Below are 21,241 nucleotides of genomic sequence, written 5' to 3'. Positions count from 1 at the left end.
ATACGGAGATCTTTGTAACATCAAGTTGAAAAGCAGCACATAATATTACTGGCCAGCCCTTGGGTTATTTACAGAGAACCAGGTGCTGGGTATGTAGCTCTGCTGAGGAGAACTGAGTAGGAGTGTAATTCTCACAACAGAGATAGATTTGTGGCTTTTGAGGAAACAGTTAAACAAGATAAAGAGCAGAGTACAAAACCACCTAAATATCTCATCCATGGTCCTTCCTCTCTTCTTACTTTCCAGGAATAAAAGCTTGTTGTTTCTTCCTGCAGTGAGTCTGGCTGGGGCCTGATCACTCACAGCTTAGGCTCAAGTCCCGGTAAGGGGTCTCACTGCATGGGTGAATGGGCGGCTGTAGCTTGCAAACTGCAGAGGAGGGTACCCTCCTCATTCTCCTTTATGTGCAGAAGGAAGGAGGTCAAAGGGATAGGCCTCTGACTAGAAGAGTAGAGGAAAAGGCAGGCAGTATCCATGTGGGTGGGAAGTCTCTCCCATATCGAAAGTCCAGCATCTAACTTTCTGCCTAACCCCGAAACTTTCTCCTTAATCTCCTCTCCCTCTCTCTCTTACCTGAAGTTGATCAATGACAGCCTAGAAGAAGGATTGGATTGAACTTTACCTGAAACTTTTATTTAAAAGGGGAAAATGGCAGTTCTAAATTCTGGATTTCCACTTTGTAGGGGGAGGTGACCACATGCCAATAGGCACAGTAGTTGCTTCCTCAAACCGTAGGCCCTCCTCACCACCAGTCAGCTAAGGGCACTGAGCTACAAATTAGGCTCCCTGGCATCTTGTTTAAACTCATGGTTTCATTTCCCACTTTCCAGATAGGCACTAGTAGTTTTTATATGGTTATCAAATGGAGAGGAAATAAAAGGAGCTGATCACATCTCTTCTAAGTAGCTGAGCCACAGGTCACTTCCATTTACAGAGAAGTTATCTTTCAGAGCATGTGGGACATCCTCACTGGGTTTCTTTATTGGCTATAGTTGGTCCAGAGTTACTTTCGAGACTCAATAAATGCCTTATGGTGATATCCATAGGAGCCTCCCTAGTTCAATGCAATAGAATATTTCAAAAGATTAGGGCTCAGTGTTTTCTAACAATGTGCCACTGCAAGACATAGTTTTCAAAAAGCTTTGACTGGAAACTACTGGAGGGAAGCAAAGAGCCAGGCAAAGGGAAACTAAAGGCACTTCCCAATGCTGTATGCAGAATCCATGTTCAGCTGAGCCTGTTCTCTCGCCTGGAATATCTGTTGTAAGAACAACTCTTCTGTTGTCACCTAAGTCTGGCCCAAGACTGGGAAGGCTGCTGACATGAAGGTCATGATTTTGGCAAAGACAAAGGAAAGTGAATATACTCTAAAAAGGAGAGTAGGGAGAGCTGATGAAGAAGAGAATGTAATGTCAATACAACCTTTGCCAGTAAGACATACAACAGACATGGAAGGCAGTTTGGTGAGGACAGGTCAAGAATTTAAGTGTCTGAAAGGGAAACAATGAAGGAGACATTTTTAATCTACTTTGGAGGAAAAGTTGCTATGGTGATGCTCAGGTGGGGATTCAAAGAGCCTGACAGTGGGGAAGACGAGGGAGAGCATCACAAAGAATTCACCCTTGGCAGCCTGGGCCTCTGTGCTTGGTTGTGAGGGACCCTAAGGGCTTTTTCCAGCCCCACACCCTCCTTACAGCTTCTCCCTCCTGCCTGTGGTCAAGGCTAGGCCAAGTTCCATTCTCCATCCACAGGGATCTTCTTGAGTAAAACATTCTCAGACTGTACTGACTGATAATGACCTGACCCTCTGGAAAGTCCCAGGTAGAGTTCAAATATGTGTCATGCTTGCTAGTCAATAGATTTAAAGGTCAATATGCTTAGCCAATACATTTGAACTGTAACCTTGCTGATGTAACCTGTGCTCCTAAAAAGTATAAAAACTACTTGTAATAGCCATTCAGGTTTGCCTTCTCATCACTTGCCTCAAGGGACTGATTGAGGGTTGACCCTGAAGTGCTGGAAAATAAACCACTTGCTTGTGTATCAATCTACATCTTGGTGTTTCCTTGGGAACATCTCAAGGTAAGTACCACTGACCAAGGGTCGGGTCTTACAGATGCCCAGTTGTTGGATGAACTGCCTACCATGCACAATATTTCTCACTTGATAGACTTGTATTTTTGATGCACGACAGACACTAAGAATTTGGAATTTGGGTAAGACTTGGATAAATTATGTCTCTGTGGCCAAACCCAGTGGCCTTCATTTACAGTCACTATGCTCAGATTATTCGACAAGGTCAAACTTAGGTTGACAACTCTTTCCAAGTACCTAATAATGGGTCACCATCTCCAAAACAGTGTATGGTCCAAATAGACCTAGCAGCAAGCTATTCCAGAAGCTATATCTCTTAAGATGCAAAGGAACAGGTTGGAAAATAACTTTAATATATCTTACTTAACCCAATAGATCCAATTCTAGCACACAGTTGGTATAAAAATGATGGGCTATTTTACATTTCTTTTTACTTCGTCTTAAGCATCTAAGGTCCAGTCTATGCTTCCTGAATGAAAGACCCTCAGTGTTAGAGAAATAGATACATGTATGTGCCTTCTTCCAATTCATATATTGACTTCTTAGCTCCTAATGTGATGACACTTCATTTTGACTTTCAATTTTCTAAGACTTTGAGAAGGCAAAGCCTGCTGTTTAAGACACTCTGCATATGATTTTATTGTAGGAGACCAAATTCCCTAATATTTTCAGGTTTTTTCTAGTCATGTTTTAAGAGCTCAGTTGTCAGCTTTGTCTGAGGGCTGCCATACTGAAAAGCACACAGTGAATTCATTGGCAGCCCTAAAGTGTTGTGGAAAGTGACTATGGGAAAGTTTGAAAGCGATACTTTCAAATGTTCACATTGCATGCTCAAATTAGATAAAAAAGAATGCTACTTGAACTGAGCTAGTCTTTACATACAAATTAAAAGTGGATTATTTTTAAATGACCACATGGAAGACAACTTCTCCCAAACAATCTTTCTGTTCTATTTTTTTCTCTGCTATGGACACACCCAGAAGCCATTCCAATATGTAAAGTCCTCCAGTTAATCTCTGCTCAGCCCTGGGGGAAAGGTTACTAGTGTCCCCATTAATTTTACTACACTTACTCAGTCCCTGGGTTTTACATTAAATACTCTTCAAAAGGAGAAGCTAAAAACATGATGGGAGAGATTACATCATTTTTATCTTTTCTTTCTTCTCCTCCTCTATCCAAGAGCCCACCTCTAGCAAAAACAAACAAACAAACAAACAAACAAACAAAAAATAAGAACCCTGAAGTTCAATAAAATTGAAGCAGAAGATGAAACTGAGTCTCGACTTTCAGAGGAAAAGAAAGCTGGATAAAAGCAGCCAGGTCTCAGAGAAAGTGGCCTGATGGGACCTCATTACAACAGGTCTTAGCTCGGCCTATGTACCAGCTAAACACTTGTCTCTCTGCATTCCATGGCACAGCTGCATCCTTGTGAGTTACTTTATTTGGCTAAATATAGGCAAAAGAAGTAGCTTGCTAGGGTTTCAAAGCTCTAAAGTGTTGGCCCCACCACTGGCCACTGAGCCCTGTCTGAGAGCTCACTTAGTCTGTCTACATCTGACTGAGGGTGTGGGGGATATAAGACTCCCCCAAGTTAAACCACAGCCTCCACAGAGGGCGAAGTTAGTCACTGACCTGGGTATCTTTCTCAGAAAATGTCAAGTGGCAATAAGCCAATAAGCTGCCTTATCAAGAGGTGACTGTGACATTTAAAAACACTGAATCATCAAGTTCACTAACCACTGAAGTCATTTATGCTATGAGCACATGTACTGTTTTTGGTGTAAGGGTTGTTTTTTTTGGAGGGGGGCAGGGAATATACAATCATACCCCTAGTGTTTGTGTTTCTTCTTTATGTTCACCATCAGTAGGTTTCCAAGAGAGACAGGGTTTATCCGCCTCCCTACACTTACCTTGCTCACTTGATTGGTTACTTTCTTGGCAAATTCTATATCCGGAGGATCAGGCAAGGATGTGAACTGAGTCTGCTGCTCGGTGAGTCCTTTTTTGTAGGCAATCTGACAAAAAGTAAAAGGCAAGAATGTTCACGTGTGTTTGAAAAAGAGCCCTCTTTTTCATACTGCATTCATTGGTCAGCCTTTTTTAACAACGCCAATGTTTTTCTCTCTCAGGCTTGAATCATTGTGCACTATGGAACCATGGCTGTCTCCTGGTTTACACGCCCTGCCTCCTGGAACTCCCACTCATTTCTGTTTGATTCCTCTCTCTTCTTAAGGATTCTTGGTCCTTGACCTGTTTCTTTGCATCCGTCTTCACAGCATCCTTGGCAATGGCACATTTTCTTTTCACTAACATCCTCAACGATCATGTCTTTTCTTCATACCTATTTAACCATGCCCACTTCTGGATAACTTAATTACATATCATCCTATTCTTTAACCCAGGATGCTGAGTGGTGAAGGAGAATCACACACACTTACCAATGGGATAATGCTAACATTGTAAGTGGGGTTAAGAAGGGCTTATGAACAAGATGTATGGGAGTAAGTCTTCAAGCCGAAGCACCTAACATGAACTCTAAGGTCATCTACCCAATTTTCTGTTCTGTGAACTGGGACTTGCCTGGGAATCTGTGTCTAACACTCTATGACTTTATGATGTCCAACTACCACGTTGTCATCAGTGAAACTTGAACATCCCATGATGTGTCCAGACTCCTAGAAGTAGGTCTTGACTCCAACACTTCTGTAAATCTTCAGTCAACTCTATGCTACTCCAATTGTCTCTCTTGTAGGGAAAGGAGGGGCTTTACACTTATAATTTATCTCTGACCTTCTGCTCTGGCTCTAAGAAGCAGTCCTCATGGGCCTTCTGAGCTTTCTACCAGTTCCTAGCTTGCCATTTGTGCGTAGCTCCATCAGCTGTCCCTGCTCGGTCTCAGAGCTTCCATCTCTCCCTGCTTATTTCCGCCTTCCTTTCAGCCTATAAAAGCTTCTATTGTCTTTTTTAAAAAGGCTGGTATATATGAATCATAGATCCCCTTCATTTCTTTTCTTCTTTCTTCCTGCCTTCCTGAATCTTCTAACTAGTAGGAACCGTCAGGGACTGCCTCCAGCAGAAGTCCAGACTGGAACATCATCTTCCCAACTCTTCTAACACAATACCTTCTCTTCAACATGACAGCATTCTTATTTATATTAAAAAAATAAATTGGCTCATTCCAAGACCACAATCATCTTATACTTAACCAGGTCTAAATGTCTCTTAATAGTATCAATCTAGTACTTATAACACCAGCTTTCATGACTGTCATCAAGTTAACTGGGATATAAAAGACTTTTTTAAAAAGTGGATAATATGTATACATTCCCCTGCTTAATTTAAATACATAAAACTTTATTTTGGGTAAAAGGAAAGTGGAATTTTCCATGACTGACAAGTCCTTAAAGAGGAAGTAGCATTCAAACAGGAGAAATGCTAATCAAGTGTGACTGTGACAACCCGTCCAAAAGTTCCTGAGAAATCAGATCACCAAGTCTCTATTTTCCAGAAACAATGCTCAGAGTTCTGTCTGGTTAGAATTCTGTGTTCCAGATCGGTTTAAAGACATTCTTAATCTTTGCAAACTCTTTGGTCTCTATTTAGATAACAGGAAAACATGGTAAATAGTAAATAGTAAATAGTATAGTATAGAGATGTAGAAATAAGGTAGAGAGAGAACAAGAGTGACTAAATATAAGGCCCCTGCTTGAAGGCTACGTGTGCACACAGGAATATATTCTGTAGACAACAGCTCGCCCTGGTCTCTGAGCTAGCCACTGCAAAGCTCATGTTGCTAACAATAGTATTAATAGCCATACTAGTAACGTGATACTTGGTGCATATTTGGTCAGCAATAAAAATAAAAACTGTCTCCTAACTGCAGAGTGAGAGTGGAGATTTTTGGTTCATTATTTTAAGTTCTTTCTTATGTTCCTTTTTTGGGATATCTCAAATGCATAGCCAACTTTAAGTGGTATGGAGACATTTCTTAGTCATTGTTTTATGAGAAAGGGAAGTGTACAGAGAGTATCTTCTTGGACAACTCCCCCTGTGCCTACATGACATGGCATTTCCAGACTACCCTTCACTTTCTGTTTGCTTGTCTTGTGCTGGCTCCTTTCTAGGTGCCTTGCAGATGACTGTCCTCCGGGAGTCTGTCCTTGCCTGCTACTCTTCTGCCTCCCTCATACATTTCTTGTCTTCAGCTATCACATTCATTCTGAGGGCTTTAAAACATTGTTCTTATCCTGAACTCACATCTATGAGGATTTCACAGCCTCAACATCTACTTTAACTATAGAATGCCTTGATCTAAACATTTTCTCTATCATTTCACATCTGTTTCTTTCTCCACAATACATATGTTTAAGCACATACATTATATGGTAATAAACTTTCCTGTGGCTCCATTCTCTCCTTTGTCTCCAATATTCATTGTCATTCACGCTTAATATTTATTATCTTATGATTCCTTTCTTTCCCTCTGATGCATCTATACTGCCAAATTAGAGTTCTATGAATACTCACAAGTTCGAGTTTTTCCTTGGTCTATCTGACTATCACGAGCTTCTTCAGATTCTATTTCATTGGCCTGTTGTCCTCATGTGCACCTCATGATGACTTATTGCCCAGACTCGTACATCAGTCTGATTCTTAAGGTCCTGCCCTAGCAATTTAATAAGAACCATACAGCTAGGTGCCTACTTTGATTGTCCTCTAACACCCTAGAAGCAGGTCACCATTCCCCTTTGATTAAGTCGTTCCTGCACCTGAAATGTCTTTCCTCATCATCACCCAGATTCTATCATCTCTTCGGTGTCTCCTTTCTCATAGCAATGATCAGACATTTCTGGTCTTTTTATTTTTATTTGATCTATAATACTTTTATCTTGCCAGTATGATATTTTAAAGGAAAAGGATAAGCTTTTGTATCCTACTATAAATTCATATATAATAGACTTTCAATAAATAGCTATTTATTACTTAATAAGGACCTGTACTATGAACAAGGCTTCTCTTGGACCTAAGAGCGTTTATCTCATGTCCTCTGAGATTCCTTTCCTTGTCCAGGGACAGGCTAGCCCCTGACACTGCAACAAGAAGACAGAACATCAAACAGCTTCCTTCTGAACAGGCAGAAGGCAATCCATTTCCAACCACTGTTATTTATGCCGTGGTATGGAATATCTGCAGCGGGAACAGGAAGTCAGAAGCTCATCCATAGAGAAGACATTCTGCCTGCAACTCTCGATCAGGAACCCTGTATAAATGTTTCAGAAGGCTTCTCCACTCATTCCTGCTAGATGTTGTAAGTACCTAAGTTGATGTTCTGCTACCTATCTGCTATTTACTACGTGTTACTTCATTTTTTTTGCTACATATCCATTCACTCATTTGAAATAAAAACCACATATATCATCATTATAAGTTATTCATCAGCCAGAATATGACCTTAACACAAAATTGTGAATTTGTGAGATACAAAGCCAAAATGTTTATCTTAAAAGAGAAGTATGAAGTACATACATTCTAAAATTGGTACAGTGTGCTAGGTGACTTCAAAGTCCCATTTTGATTTCTTTCCTAACCTGCCCTATGGAAGTACGAATTTGTATGAGTTGAATTTTAATCAAAAATTGAATCAAAACAAATCCATTAAAATTTGCAGGTGATAGCAAAGAAAGGCAGCAAATAGTAGACCTCAAAGCTAAAGACATCGTAAAACAGTGATGTTGGTTCATCTGGGACCCTAGCATCTACTGGAAGTATATCTCATGTAAGTCTTAATGCTTTGTTAAATCTATATTGAGTTAGTCTGGAGGAAAACTGAATACCAGATAACAGGCCATTTCATAACATAGTTCTCTGCCAAAGCCTGGATCTTTGGTAAATCTAGAAGGCTTCCAGTAAACCCAAGAATGAAGAAAAAAAAAAAAAAACAAACCTCAAAACAAGGGTATGGGACTCTGCTGTGGTTGTTTCCAGTGCTAAAGAGTTTAAGAGTTCTTTTAAAGTTCCTCTAATATACTATTTTCAAGACCAGAGACATACAAATCCTGGAAAGTGGCCTGCTGATATTTAACTAACTCTGAAAATAGACCCTACATAAGGAATTTCCAGGCTCTCTCAGTGGATGAACTGTGTAAGCAGGTTTCAAGAGTCCCCAGGCAGAAGAGAGAAACATTCCATTCAGGGGATGACGGATGGTGGGGCAGAGATAAATACTCTGAAATGAGTGTGTTCCCTTAGTGTACTTGGAAATGGAGGGATGTGACTCCAATGGCTGTTTTTAAAAATGTCACTCCTCCATCATCACAAAACAACTTTGGCTGAGCTGAGGGGGAAAATGATACATGGTTTGGTGGGAAGAACATTAGTTTTGGGGTTTAAGTCTAGACTCTGCCACTACTGATGTGAGCTTAGGTTCCTCACATAAAAGAAGAAGGGATTGGGCTAAATTATGTCTAATATAAAGTATGAATTATAGCTGAGATAAAGACTCATAATAAATTTGACTTTAGATGTAGTACTCTGTAATAATGACTTTGGATCTTTCTTAAGGACCTAAAGACATGGCCCAGGCTTTCCCGACCCCACATTCAGATGGTACCCAGTGTATTTCACTTACATCACTAAGGGCTTTCTGGGCCTGGGCAACCCTCCTCAGCTCTGGACTGTCATTATAGGGATAAAACAATCCTTTGTCTGCTTCCCAGTCTTCAGTGTACAGTTTCTAGATCAGAGAAGAGCAAGAAACATTGAGAAAACAAGCAATACATGAAATACATCATTTGAACTCCATGGATGACATGAGGCACCAAGGGCAAAGTGAGAGCCAGGGTCAGGGTAGGTCACAGACAACCTCCCCCTTTCCATCCAGTGCACATCATTTATTTTTGTTAGTAGCTTGTCCTACTTTTGAAAGATCTTAATCTTAATTCCCTCCATGTTATATTCCCACCCACAGGTTGTTCAGGTTCCCCAGGGACTCTCTTCCACTCTGCCCAAGCACGCTCCTCAACAGGATCTGAGAGTCCCCCCTGTCATGTCATAGCCCCATACAAGTCCTGAGGCTACTGCAAAACCACCGAGAAACTGTGTTCCAAGTTGTCCAAAGTTCAGCAGCTATGGCTCTGAGTGTGCGATGGGATGTTAAAAAAGAGCTAGCCCTTCTCACCTTACTGAACATGGCTGTGTTCTTGATGGCTTGGACAAGTTCAGGGGCATCAGGGGGAAGCAGGTACTTATCCTTGGTGTCTTCCCAGTTCTGCTTATATAAAACCTAGAGAGAAAATGGATAGACTATGGCTTGTCAGACGGAACAGTGAAGTTGGCTTCACACAAAGGTGGCTGATACGGGTTACCAGGAAAGTGTTGACCACGCCAACACGGTATTCCTTCTCAGCATCAGTAAGCTTTTGCTAAACAACAACAGTAACAACAACAACACCTTATGATTCTGATTTTCAATTTCTTTCAAAGACTGCGATCGGCTAATTAATTCAGTTTTCTTTTGACCTACATGATATTCTACAACTCTTTAATTAGCTGCCCACATTTGAATTTGGAAATTTCTCATAAAAATTTTCTTTCTAAATTCCTTCAAAAATAAACATGGTGGGTTGCTCTTTTTTTTTTTTTTTTTGAGGAGTGGATCTGGGGTAGGGGCTGGGAAGAGTGGAGGGAAGGGAAACTGTAGTCAGTATGTAATGTATGAAAGAATAATTTTTAAAATTAATTAATTAATTAATTAATGAAAAAGGAATATCCAAAAAAAGAAAAAAAAGGAAGAAAATTTTTGATTTTCAATGCCAACATCTGATAACTTACAAATTTATTTCAAAGTTTAAACAGCAAATAAAATCTTAGTTTTTATCTTGCAATAAATACATAAACAAACAAGACATCAGGACTGTACTTTTTGCAGCATCCCACCCTTCCTCCATTAGAGTAGCAAATGCCTCTTCAGGCAAGTCAAGAAATCTTTAATCCACCCCCAGGTGGATTAGGCCACTTCAGTCCTCTGTGGAGCCTGCTGTTGCATGTAAACATCCAGTTCACATTATCTGTGAGCAGGACTGTGGCTGTCAATTCACACAGAAATGGGTACTATGCATGCTGTTGAATATCCCAGGTCCACCCATCAACATGACCTTACCTTGCTGACTTGCTGCGACACTTTCTTAGCATGTTCAATGTCTTTTGCTTTTTCATCCACATGACAGATAGTTTTAGCAACATCTCCATCCATTCGATACTTAACCTGCAGGAACAACACATGCCTGAACTTCATGATCTAAGGCTTTTATATGCCAAAGACTATATGTCCACATCACAAAGCAAAGATCCTGAATTTTAGCTAGGAAGATCCACAGAGAATCTGCATCTACTACTTGTCTGCTCTGCTGGCTGAACTTACAGCCTGAGGCTTCTCAGCTTCACTGTACTCCACGTGGAGGACCACTGTCTCTCAAAACATAGATGGAAGATAGTCTCCTCTTTGATTGCTAAACCAAGTTTCTCAAAGTCCCTCTGAGTTCATTCGGAGCACACAAGATTCATGGCTAATGCCATATCTAGATGTCTGAACTAGCTCAGAGGGATTTGTTTCCTTATTCCCCCCACACTTAGAGTCCCAGGCTCCCAGAGCCAGGCATATTTATACAATGCTCCCTCCTTTATTTGAGGAATGAAGCCCACCTCACTGAGTTGATCTTGGACTTTCTTGATTCTGCGAAGTTCTGGAGTATCGTTTGTGATGGCGTATGGCTGTCCCTTTGCTTTCTCATAGTTCTCTTTGTATTTATTCTGAAAAGAATACTGGATATTAGCCCAGAACGTGACCAGACAGCAGCAGAAAGTTCAGGCCACACACACATATCCTCATCTGATTGTTTTCTCTAAATCTTTTAAGGAATAACAATTATCGGTTGTGACAGCTTTCATTCTGCCCTCTCAGCAAAAACTAAAATAGATTTACTAATTGTCCCTCCTAACAGCATAGGATCCTGAAGTGTTGTTACAGACAATTGTCTTGAACATGCCCTAAGATAATTCTCTTGATTTTTTTTTTTGGTTGCACACATATACAAAAGCCTGAGTATCAATTATTCTAGAAAACAAGTTAGGCCTGAAAAGATTTAATTGCTAATACAATGCAAAAAAATCCTCACTTTGGAAGCTGCAGCTGAACTGCAGTGGTTACAGAACTATGATGCTAGCTGAATTAATGGGAAGCCTGAACTGTGGACTATTTTATAATGACATGCAAAGTTATTATTTCTGCCAGCTATTCAGCAGATCCTCTCTTTAGTAATAATATGCATCATTTATAACTATCAAGGCCCTCAAATAATATTCTTGAGTAGTCGACAATTTAAATTATACTGCTGATTTAGTCACCAACCACTGGCAATCTGTGGGGGGTTGGCAGCACTCCACTCAGAATATCAGAAATTCCAGGTTCCTAATGTCCAAATAAATGAGGTTATATGGCAATAAATTAATGAGATAATTTTGTCTTTATTGAACACTGCAGAGAGGAGGCAAGAAATTCTTGTTTAGAACCCTTCATGTTAGATCATTCAAGGATCCAAATTAGAAATTTACTTCATAATCTCCAGGAGTTAATACAATCAAAATCGAATCTTTAGAGACCAATCACACACGAAAGCTTTAGGCATTGGTTTCGGCCCTGCATAATGTGATGTCCTCCTGAACTACAGTGCATTTTCTTCAAGCATCTAGATCACACAGAATCAAGTTCCCTAGAGAGACCTTAGCCTGCCATGGAAATCAACAAATCAGATCTACTGTAATAGGTGTGGCTCTTCTGGCAGGCACTGTGTGTTATAGGACTGTCTTGGGACTGTAAGAAGCAGAGAACATTGACTCGTCAATCATCCTCAGTCTGGGATGCATGTGAGGACACCTGGCAGCTTTGAAGACTCCTTTTGTACCAGACTGACCCTCAGACTAGTTAAACAAGAATGCCCTGAGCACTGGTAGTTTTAGATCTTGTAGGAGAACCCACTGTGTAGCTGTGCAGAAAACCCATGGTTCTGGGCTACCCTTAAATACTCTCTGCCCCTCACTTTCTAATGAATTCAGTCTGATCTTGGTTTTCTAAATCACAGGTTCTTCTTCTTGTCGCCATTTTGTAATTGTTTATGCTACTGGCTACTCTATGAGGCTCTTGCACTTAGACAGTTTAATTGTGCAACTTCTAAGAACACACTTCCAGTAAATAAGTAAAGAAATAAAATATTCATGTTTGTGTTGCCATTGCTGTGGATTGGCTATGCAACACATATTTTATAATTGGACTCCTGTGTTATCTTGCGATAACAGTTCCTCCTGATGTTGCAATGGCGTGAATGAGCTACTCAAAAATCCAGAGTCACACATAAAAGACACATTTCTACAAAATTGATCAGTAACTTCTTAATCATACAACCAGCATAGGAGGTGGCAGTGAAGACTTACTGGGCTAAAAAGATCCTGCATTTTCTGACTGTGTTCGATGTAGGGGGTCATGAACTTGGACGAGTCCACCTTCTTTCGGATGACCTTCTTCCGCTCCACTGGTCTTGCTGGTTGTGGCTGTACCAGCGCTGGTGTGGAAGTTTCTGATTGGCCATAGTCAGATGTCCTTGTCGTTGTAGTTTCATAGACTTCTGTAATTGTCTGAAAGTGAAACATATGGCTATGAAGTAAAACCTAATACAATGACCTTGGGGTATAATGTTCTCATTTCAGTCAGTCTGACATCCCTGGTCTTCCCTTTCCATACACAAAACCAGCCAAGGCAGGAAGATACACACTATATTCATACATCCATATGAAGACACGTAACATGCATAGCCTGGATATTGACTGTGACATCATCTGTAACCTGTATTTTCAGAGAACTCATCAAATACCTTAATGGAATATAAAAAAATCAGAAATAGTCTTAATCATGTCTTCTTAAGTGAGGGCTGAGGTTGTAGCTCAATGGTAGAGCCCTTGCTTAACACGTACAAGATCCAATGTTCAACCTCCAGCACCATCAAAATAAAACAAAACAGTAAGAATTTTTTCAAGTGGTTTAGATCAAGAAAAAGCAAAAGGAGACCTGGAAATGAAAGGTTATTAAAAATAAAGCTTAAATTCTTGACACTAACATTTAAGTGAATAAGAAAGACCAGTTACAATTCCTATAGTCATTCTATATATCATGGGGAAAAACAAAATCCTTAAAAAATGAATCACATCAGTATTGTATTGTTCTCTTCACTCAGTTCATTAATCTGAACTAGATCTCCATTTACTCGGGGATCACAACACTGGTGGTGGCACAATGGGCAAGTATCCTCTAAACAGTTTTAGCTATGCAGTAGCTGGGAAGGCATTGTTTCTTACAGCAGCCTGTGACAGAAAAACTAAGATTCAAGGTTTGAATGTAGTTCAAGGTTGGAAGTATGGTACACAGGGGAAGAGGGTAAGCTTCAATGAACTGTGTAAGATCACATCCTTGAAGGCAAAGATCTCCAATCCAAAGCAGAATTTTAGCATCAGCATGAGGAAGAGAAATCTGCTTAGGTGACTGTAAATTTGACAAGTCCCACTGTTAATTGGTTACACTTGGTCTATTATTACTAAAGCATGACTGGGTGTGAGAAACCAATCAAACCACCAAGGTTAGTTGTGATCCAGTCACGGGCTCTTTGCCCAAGTGCCACAGTTTGCTGCTTTGATTAGTATGCATCATGCTCAAAGAGAAACAGCTCCAAGCAGAAAGTAAAGTACGAGGCCGGGGGATTTCCAACTTGAAATTGTTACCAAGAAAAAAAAATTCATTTTTTTTTGTTTTGTTTTTTTTTTTTTTGTTTGGAATTCTCAGGAGCACCACTCCTAGTGGGAGAGACTTTACCCTACAACTTTATTCAACAAAACTGCTAGGCTTTGCCAATCACAACTCCTAGGCAACCCTCAAGTAACAGTCTAGGAGAGAAGGCAGCCATTGACATGGCCTTCATTTGAACTTATCCACACTCAAAAAACCATGCCATGACCAGTAGGGAACCCTTTCTTGCCATCTGGGATAAGCAGAACATAAAAACATATGAATTCACCCATCAAATGTGGAGTATGGTCTTTTAATACCAACTTCTGGGCACAGGCAGGAGAGTGAGCTCCCTAAAGAGATTCCAGTTCTCCATCTTTCTGGCTCTGAAGGAAGAAAGAGGCTCTTCTCTAATGAGGATCAGTTCATGCAAGTGTGGGCTGAGTCTTACCTCTCCTGGCACCTCCTCGTAAACTGTCTCCTCGGTGTAGTACTGTAAACAGAGCACAGGAAGGTCTATGAGACAAGGCGGGCAGCCAGCGTTCAGCCCTCCCCTGCCTCCACTGAACCTGTGTGGTTGCTTCCCTGGCTGAGTTGACATAGATGGGAGGCAGGAGGTGATGGCTTGTTCATATTCTGGGACCCATTTTCACTTAGGAAGCTTGAGAAAAGCTAAAATGTACATGTCCAATCTAACAAAAAGTCGCAAACTGTCCAGTAAGGTGAGAGGTCTGAGGTGCCTCTCAGTCACTGGAAGCTATTTTCCTGGAGCAAGAAACATTTGCCCTTTAGAATTTCTGTCCTGATTCACCTCCTGTTGCCATGAGAAAACACCATGACTAAAAGCAACTTAGGAAAGAAAGGATTTATTTGGCTTACATGTCCCATGACAGTCCCATCCAGGGAAGCCAGGGCAGGAATTGAAGCAGGAGCAGAGGCTGCCTACTGGTTTGCTTTCATTGATGCCCCAGACTGCTTTCTTTTACCAGTCAGGACCACCCGCCCAGGAATGGCTCTGTCCACAGTGGGCTAGGTCTTTCCACATCAATCATTAATCAAAAATGCCCTCACAGACTTGTGTACTGACCAATCTGATAGAGGCAATTACTCAGCTGAGGTTCCCTCTTCCCAGGTGGACAAAAACTATTTTGTGGACCACAACTAACCAGCACAATATCTAAGAGACTCTGCTTGGAAGAGCTCTCAGGGTACGGTATGTACAAAGGGAAGCTATGACAAGACTCGCCACTACTGATTATTACAAAACAAAACACAAATGTGAGCAAATGCTTACTAATATTCTGTTATTCCCATCTTCCCTGGATTACTAAGAGTTTCTTCTGGAGTGATGGCTGCCTCTTTTTCAATACAGTATAGCCTACATCCCACTCGGCACCTGCCCACCTGCCTCCGCTGAAGTGCCAAGTGATTTCACTAGCTAACTGGAGTAGAATATCTGTGGGGAAAGTGGGGAGTTGCTGAGGTACAGTTGGTGTAGGTCACAGGAAGAAAGGGAAGGAAAAGACACCTCAAGGGATTTAGGGAAGTGAGGCTGAAGTTTGCCACTGGGCCTGTAGCCTGGATCTGAAAACCACTCCAGTTTTGTTCTCTGACATCACAAGGAATAAATAGATGCAGAGAGGAACTGGCTGACATTTTGTCTCTGGTGCCTAAGGAGAGTGGAATCTCACCCCAGCCTCATCCAGTGCTGCTGGGCAAACAGCAGCCATGGCTCCCTCGGGTCAATGCACTCAACAGAGGAAGCATTTGGCTCATTTTCTCAATCAAAAAAAAAAAAAAAAAGCTTGGAATTTTATGCTGATTTTCTTTTATTTCTGACACTGAAGCATTTAGGGTGGGGATACACTGAAGCAAAATTCTCCTCAGTGCCCTACTTCCTCCTGCCCTTGGTTCAGTAAGCTCTCCTTGCCCCAGGCCAGCTGAGCTATTCACCGTGGTCATAACTATATACAGCTCACTTAATGTTCCTTATGCTTGCACTTATTTTCTATTTAGAATTTAATTTTTGTGTGTATACGTCTTTATATATAGTAATAGGCGCCATGAGCTCTCAGGACAGAGGCCATTTAAACACTTTAAGAAATATTGCTTAGCACTGAGGGCAAACAGAGCTATTCCGTTGGTCACACAGAGCCTGAGTAGCCTGCAAAGAAATATTAAACTACAATGAATGATTCCCATCGATTTTAGGTTTTCTTAACATCCTAATAAAAGCAGCTTTTGTGAGCAATGTGGTTTTACCTCTTCTGGGATCTCACAATGGGGAAGTCTGTCTTGGAAGTAAGCTCTCAAAAAAAAAAAAAAAGAACAAAACAAAACCCCACAACATTGTCCACATGCTTGGCATTAACTTGAATACCAAACCTCATGTTTTCAGAGTTATTCTGCTAATTAGGCAGTACACCATTGCTCCTTTCTCCTTCTACATTTTAGTCTATATAGACAGTGCCAGCAAAATTTTATTTCAAGCATCCAAGATCCCTAAGAGCTATGGATTTGAGACTGGTTACTGTCTTTGAGCCAATTCTCTTGGATCTGCAACCACCCGATGCTTGTGATCTTTTCTGAGACCAAAGAGACTGGAGTTCTACACTCCCCGACAGGCAATCTATTAGTTAGTATGTGCTAGTCAGACCACTAATGGGAACAAGATAGCAAGAATGGAATGGCTAAAATAGTCCTTCCACTGCCGTGACTAGTTGGCTCAGTCAAGGTTAACACAACCGCCCAGGATGACATGAACACTTAAGATAGGCTAAGGGGTAGTGTGATTGGAGGCCTGAAAGTGTTCCTTTGATTATCAGAACAGGAAAGAAATTAATCATAATTATTACTTAATGTATAGTGTATTTAATAGGGATAGTTCTGATTTCTCAGAACGTACATTGATAATGCTCATTAGTGATGGTACAGTTCATGAGAAGCTGCAGCCACTGACATATGAGTCAGAGAGGTACATACTACCTCTTTCAGATACAGTTCGGTTTTTATACACTTCAGTAATAAAGGTTATTTTATTTATAGAATAAAAAATTTTCTTTGCCTAAGTAAAGATTGATTAGCAAGTGTAAATTTTGGTACGTTTATCCAGAGTTTCGTTTGGGACCGCTCTTCTAGTTAATTTTAATCATTTCAAAAAAACAAAAAGCCAAGTACAAATTTTCATCTGTTTAGATCACTGTTAATTGGAACTTTCTAGGCACTTTCAATTTCATAACAATGTATTCATGGAGTAGCCACCAGCCTTTAAGTTTCTGTTCTAGAAGATAAAGTTAAGGGCAAGAGCTTATAAGGAAAAGAAACGCCGAGATTACAACAATGTGATATGAATGTGAAGAACACATTAGTTCTGCAAAACTACCAGGAGGCCATCAATGATTTGGGGGGATGTTTTTAAAGATAGCTGCTGTAGTCTTAGTTCTCAGTCAAGATTCAAAAGATAGTCTTGCTTACTTGCTTATGAATGATGGAGTCGGTGGGAAAGTAGCTTCAGCTGTCTCTGTGACCTTCATGGGCTCACACGTGTATCTATGAGATCATGGGCATACACACACACACACACACACACACACGCATGCACGCACACGCACACCACACAAGTGGCTCATAGATGGCTCCTCTGTGTGTAACACCTCCCCTATCCAATTCAACTATTTGAAGTAGATTCCTTCTCTCTTGCAGATCCTGGGCCCTTTGATCTCTGAGGCTGGGAGGTGGGAAAGCGATTCTTTTAAAAGATAAAATTAAAACCTATCTGTACCCACGCCCTGGCTTTTGTTTGTTGTGTTGTTTGTTTGTGAGGGTTTTTTTTTTTTTTGAGCGTTTAAGAAAAAGTAAAACTGGGAAGTAGTGATATTCCTTCTCAGTTCTAGGTCTCATTGTTACTGTGAAACTGAACACAAAACACGCCTTCTTTGCACTTTAATGGTGACTCTTTGGGATGCTATAATAGATGACGTGGTTTTTCAAATGACCGATTCACCCCCTGGCTCCAACTGTCACTATATAAAGTGCTTTTCTGCCACAGAGGCTTTCTTCTTACCTCTATCACCTCCTCATACTCTTCCTCATCCGCCATTTTCCAGAGTAGTAGTGGCACCTACAAACTTTCCATATGCCATACAAATGAAAATATGTTAGTATTTTCTTAAACCACAAAAGAAATTTAAAACCAATCCACTCTACACAAATCTATATGTATATGCGTATGCATATATGGGTTAAGGGGCATTTAAAACAGTTTACAAATCAAAGCTTCCATTTTCTCTCCTAATACCTTCGGTATACCCCGAGCACTGCTACCCATCCAGGATTTACTCAATTCTAATTTTAAAAGGAAATAAGGCAGTTTGGACTCAAGAGATGGAATTTAAATGAACAAACATTTAGACAGAAAATATTTTCAAGCAAAATGTTTAGAGAAAGAAAATTGAATATGACTTTCAGTAGTTGGAATTATGTCTCATAACCCCCCAATTCTAGGCAGGCTAACTTAGTTTTCTGCCTTAGTCTAGAATGCTATATGAAGTATATCTAAGATTAGGCCTTGTAGAATAAATCTGTCCATAAATTTTGAAATAAAACTAGGAACCTCAAGGCAACGGGGTTATTTTCTTCCGGAAAACCATTGGTCTCCACGGATATTTTTTTCCTTTCTGTAGCTCTTGTTCAAGCCTGAAAAATAAGAAAGGAAAAAAAAAAAGCATCGCTTGAAGTACACATAAGCTTGTCAGTCTTTGGCCTAGATTTCTAATTCAGGAACTAGGGAAAGGCTGAAGGCCCTTCGGCCTGACGCCAGAGAATGGCCGCCCCATACAAACTGTGTGATGTCTGAGAGCAGCTGTCCCTCTCGCAGAGATGCTTGACTGTAAACCAATACCCTGAGTGGCTGGTTTTGTTAAGCTAGCGAAACTGCTGGTCCTTTTGAGGCTAAGGAAGCTCTGTAGGGTGGGATAAATATAGGAACACTGACCATAGAGCTTTCTTCACAGGAATACAGTTAAGGACAACAATGAAAAAGAAAATTGGTATTAGACAGCCAACGTGGTCAAGCGATAGTGGGAGAGGGCAAGACCTCCTACACGGTGTGTCAGAGATGATTAATAGGGTCTTCCTAGCCACGTCTCACCACTGTTTCCCCAGTTAGAGACTCAAAACTTTGGAAAATAATTCAAGGGGAGTCATGGAACATTCTCTCAGGAGAATACTCCAGAAGAAGACATAAATGCTCCTTACCTTCGAGCTATGCGAATAACCCTGGCCAGCAGCAAATCCTCTCCCCGCTCTCCCCTCCTGAGACGCCCAGGCAAAAGCCACCGGGGTGCAGGCGCTCCCAACTTATCATGTGGCAGGATCAGCCAATCAGATCTCGAGTTGCTCAAATTTCAGAAGCTAAATATACTGGGTGATCTTCTGCAAACCACCTGTTCATCAATTCCACTAAAGGATAAAGGGTAACAAATTGCTAGCTTAGAACTATTCAAATGTGATGGAATTTTACCTAACTGCCAACCCCTGAGGGTCAAGTTCAGGCTTAATCGATCATTTTCTGAAGCCTCGCCTGGTACCCTACTTGTGCAGAATGATCTGGAGGAACTAAGCAAGACTTAGAATCTTTGGCTCTTCTGTTGCCGGCTTTATCCCGTCTGATCTTCACAGAGGTCTCTAGGATTCCTTAGAAATGCTAACTTCAGAAGGACAGGCGTGTGTGAGACCTGTGTGGTTGTGTAAAAAATTGAGGAACACAATCCAGAAATCACCAGACTGTCAGAAGCATTTTTTTTAATGCAATGTAATTATAGGTGACACTATTTGGTTGTAACATTGGATGAGATCTCCACAAGTGTAATCAGAGAGCGCGGCCTCATTGGCTTCCTGGTTCTAAGGCAAGGGTAGCGTTAGTTGGGTCCAACCTCTTCTTCCAGTTGCCCAGCTGGCAGGGATACAAGGCCTCACCTCTCCGCCGTAACTGAGTTGCTCATTTTCTATCGACTCCCGTCTCCTAGAAGCAAATCCCCCCACCTCTCTCTCACACACACACGCACACGCACACACACCTCCAAACCTAGCTCTCTGCATGACTCAGAGTTCCATGCCCATATTATTAGGGCCTTCTAAAGGCTCAGTTGTCTTCAGTTCAAAAGAATCAGCGTGTCAGAGTGACATTTGGGAGAATGGCATGTTCTGATGTTCTTCAGGTATGTAGATCTAAGAATCCCCAGAACATACAAAGAAATGCAGAAATCAATAGTCGTTGAGTACACCTCTTTAATTTTCTCAATTACTTAATTTTTCAAAGTATTGGCACTGTTTTACATTAGCTGAACATACTCTTTCACCTGCCACTACTTAAAACTGACTTTCCAAAGTTCAGCTTTATGATGGATGTGTACTAGTCAATTTTCTACTTTAATTGTATTTCTATGAAACCTCATGAGGTTAAATAATTGAATTCCTTCTTCCCTTCTCCTTCCCTCTCTCCTTCCCTTCCTTCTTCCCTTCCTTTCTCCCTCTTCCTGCCTCCCTCTCTCCCTCCCTCCCTCCTTCCCTTCCTCAAACCCCAGGAGTCTCCTCATGGACACCAATATTACTGCAACAGTTTTTTGAGTGAAATATTACAAAGCCATCGTATTATACTTTGAAGATAGTTACTCCCCTGTTCTCCTTGCTACATGATTTGTATGACAGTAAATACTATTTAACCTCTCTTTATCATCTTACCTAAGTATACCAGTTCATCTCATGCAGTCTCCTGAATCTTATGAGCAGGGGATATTTGTATAGCCTGAGATCATCCCCTTGGTAACTGTAGACTGGAAACACAGCTTGCTTATTCAATATATACAGTAGAAAGAACAAGTTAAATTGAAAAATGAGCTAGGCATGGTGAGACATACTATAAATAACATTCAAGTAGCAGAGGCAGGTGACTGGCCATGAGTTCCAGTGCCATCTAGACTACTATGTCTAAAAAAACAAAACAAACATTAGAAACGTTATTTTTTTAAGTACAAAATTACAATAAAATTGACTTTCTCAAATTTCTCTAATTGACTTTCTTTAATTGACTTTCTTTAATTTTCTCAATGTTAAATTTCAGATTTTCTAAAGGAGACAGTAACAAATTTATACATACAAACTATAATAGCCTTTTATAACAATTACACAGACTTGTCCTACCTCACTTGCACAGATAATTCTATTGAATAGATAGTGTATAGTCTGTTTAATCATTGCTTCATTCATGAACATTTATATTGTTTTACTTCTGCTTATTTGTTTTGTTTTGACTCAAGTTCT

General features: G+C 40.6%; 1 protein-coding gene and 1 long non-coding RNA gene across 4 annotated transcripts in view; one reads left to right on the top strand and one right to left on the bottom strand.

Annotated features, from left to right (window-relative positions):
* Window positions 1-18,572, bottom strand: part of Neb (nebulin) — a 198,940-nt gene extending 180,368 nt beyond the window's left edge. Inside the window, exons 1-9 of the mRNA XM_028769166.1 lie at window positions 18,534-18,572; window positions 17,985-18,048; window positions 14,373-14,414; window positions 12,580-12,780; window positions 10,795-10,902; window positions 10,253-10,357; window positions 9,272-9,376; window positions 8,723-8,827; window positions 4,005-4,109 (exon numbers count right to left, since the gene is read on the bottom strand). Of these exons, the coding sequence (XP_028624999.1) occupies window positions 4,005-4,109; window positions 8,723-8,827; window positions 9,272-9,376; window positions 10,253-10,357; window positions 10,795-10,902; window positions 12,580-12,780; window positions 14,373-14,414; window positions 17,985-18,020 (807 nt within the window). The 5' untranslated portion in view covers window positions 18,021-18,048; window positions 18,534-18,572. The remainder of the gene's footprint in view (window positions 1-4,004; window positions 4,110-8,722; window positions 8,828-9,271; window positions 9,377-10,252; window positions 10,358-10,794; window positions 10,903-12,579; window positions 12,781-14,372; window positions 14,415-17,984; window positions 18,049-18,533) is intronic.
* On the top strand, window positions 1,971-9,606 carry LOC114622728. Of its 3 annotated transcripts, none has more exons than XR_003711664.1 (3): window positions 1,971-2,082; window positions 7,165-7,402; window positions 9,062-9,606. It is a non-coding gene; the product is annotated as an uncharacterized LOC114622728 (long non-coding RNA). The 3 variants fall into 3 exon arrangements; XR_003711663.1 differs by lacking the exon at window positions 1,971-2,082 and adding an exon at window positions 3,980-4,086; XR_003711662.1 differs by lacking the exon at window positions 1,971-2,082 and adding an exon at window positions 4,102-4,553.
* Window positions 18,573-21,241: the final 2,669 nt, after the last annotated feature.

This window comes from Grammomys surdaster, unplaced genomic scaffold, assembly GCF_004785775.1.
Source record: "Grammomys surdaster isolate TR1022 unplaced genomic scaffold, NIH_TR_1.0 191, whole genome shotgun sequence".
Lineage (NCBI taxonomy): Eukaryota > Metazoa > Chordata > Mammalia > Rodentia > Muridae > Grammomys > Grammomys surdaster.
This window is presented reverse-complemented; position numbering and strand designations above follow the sequence as displayed.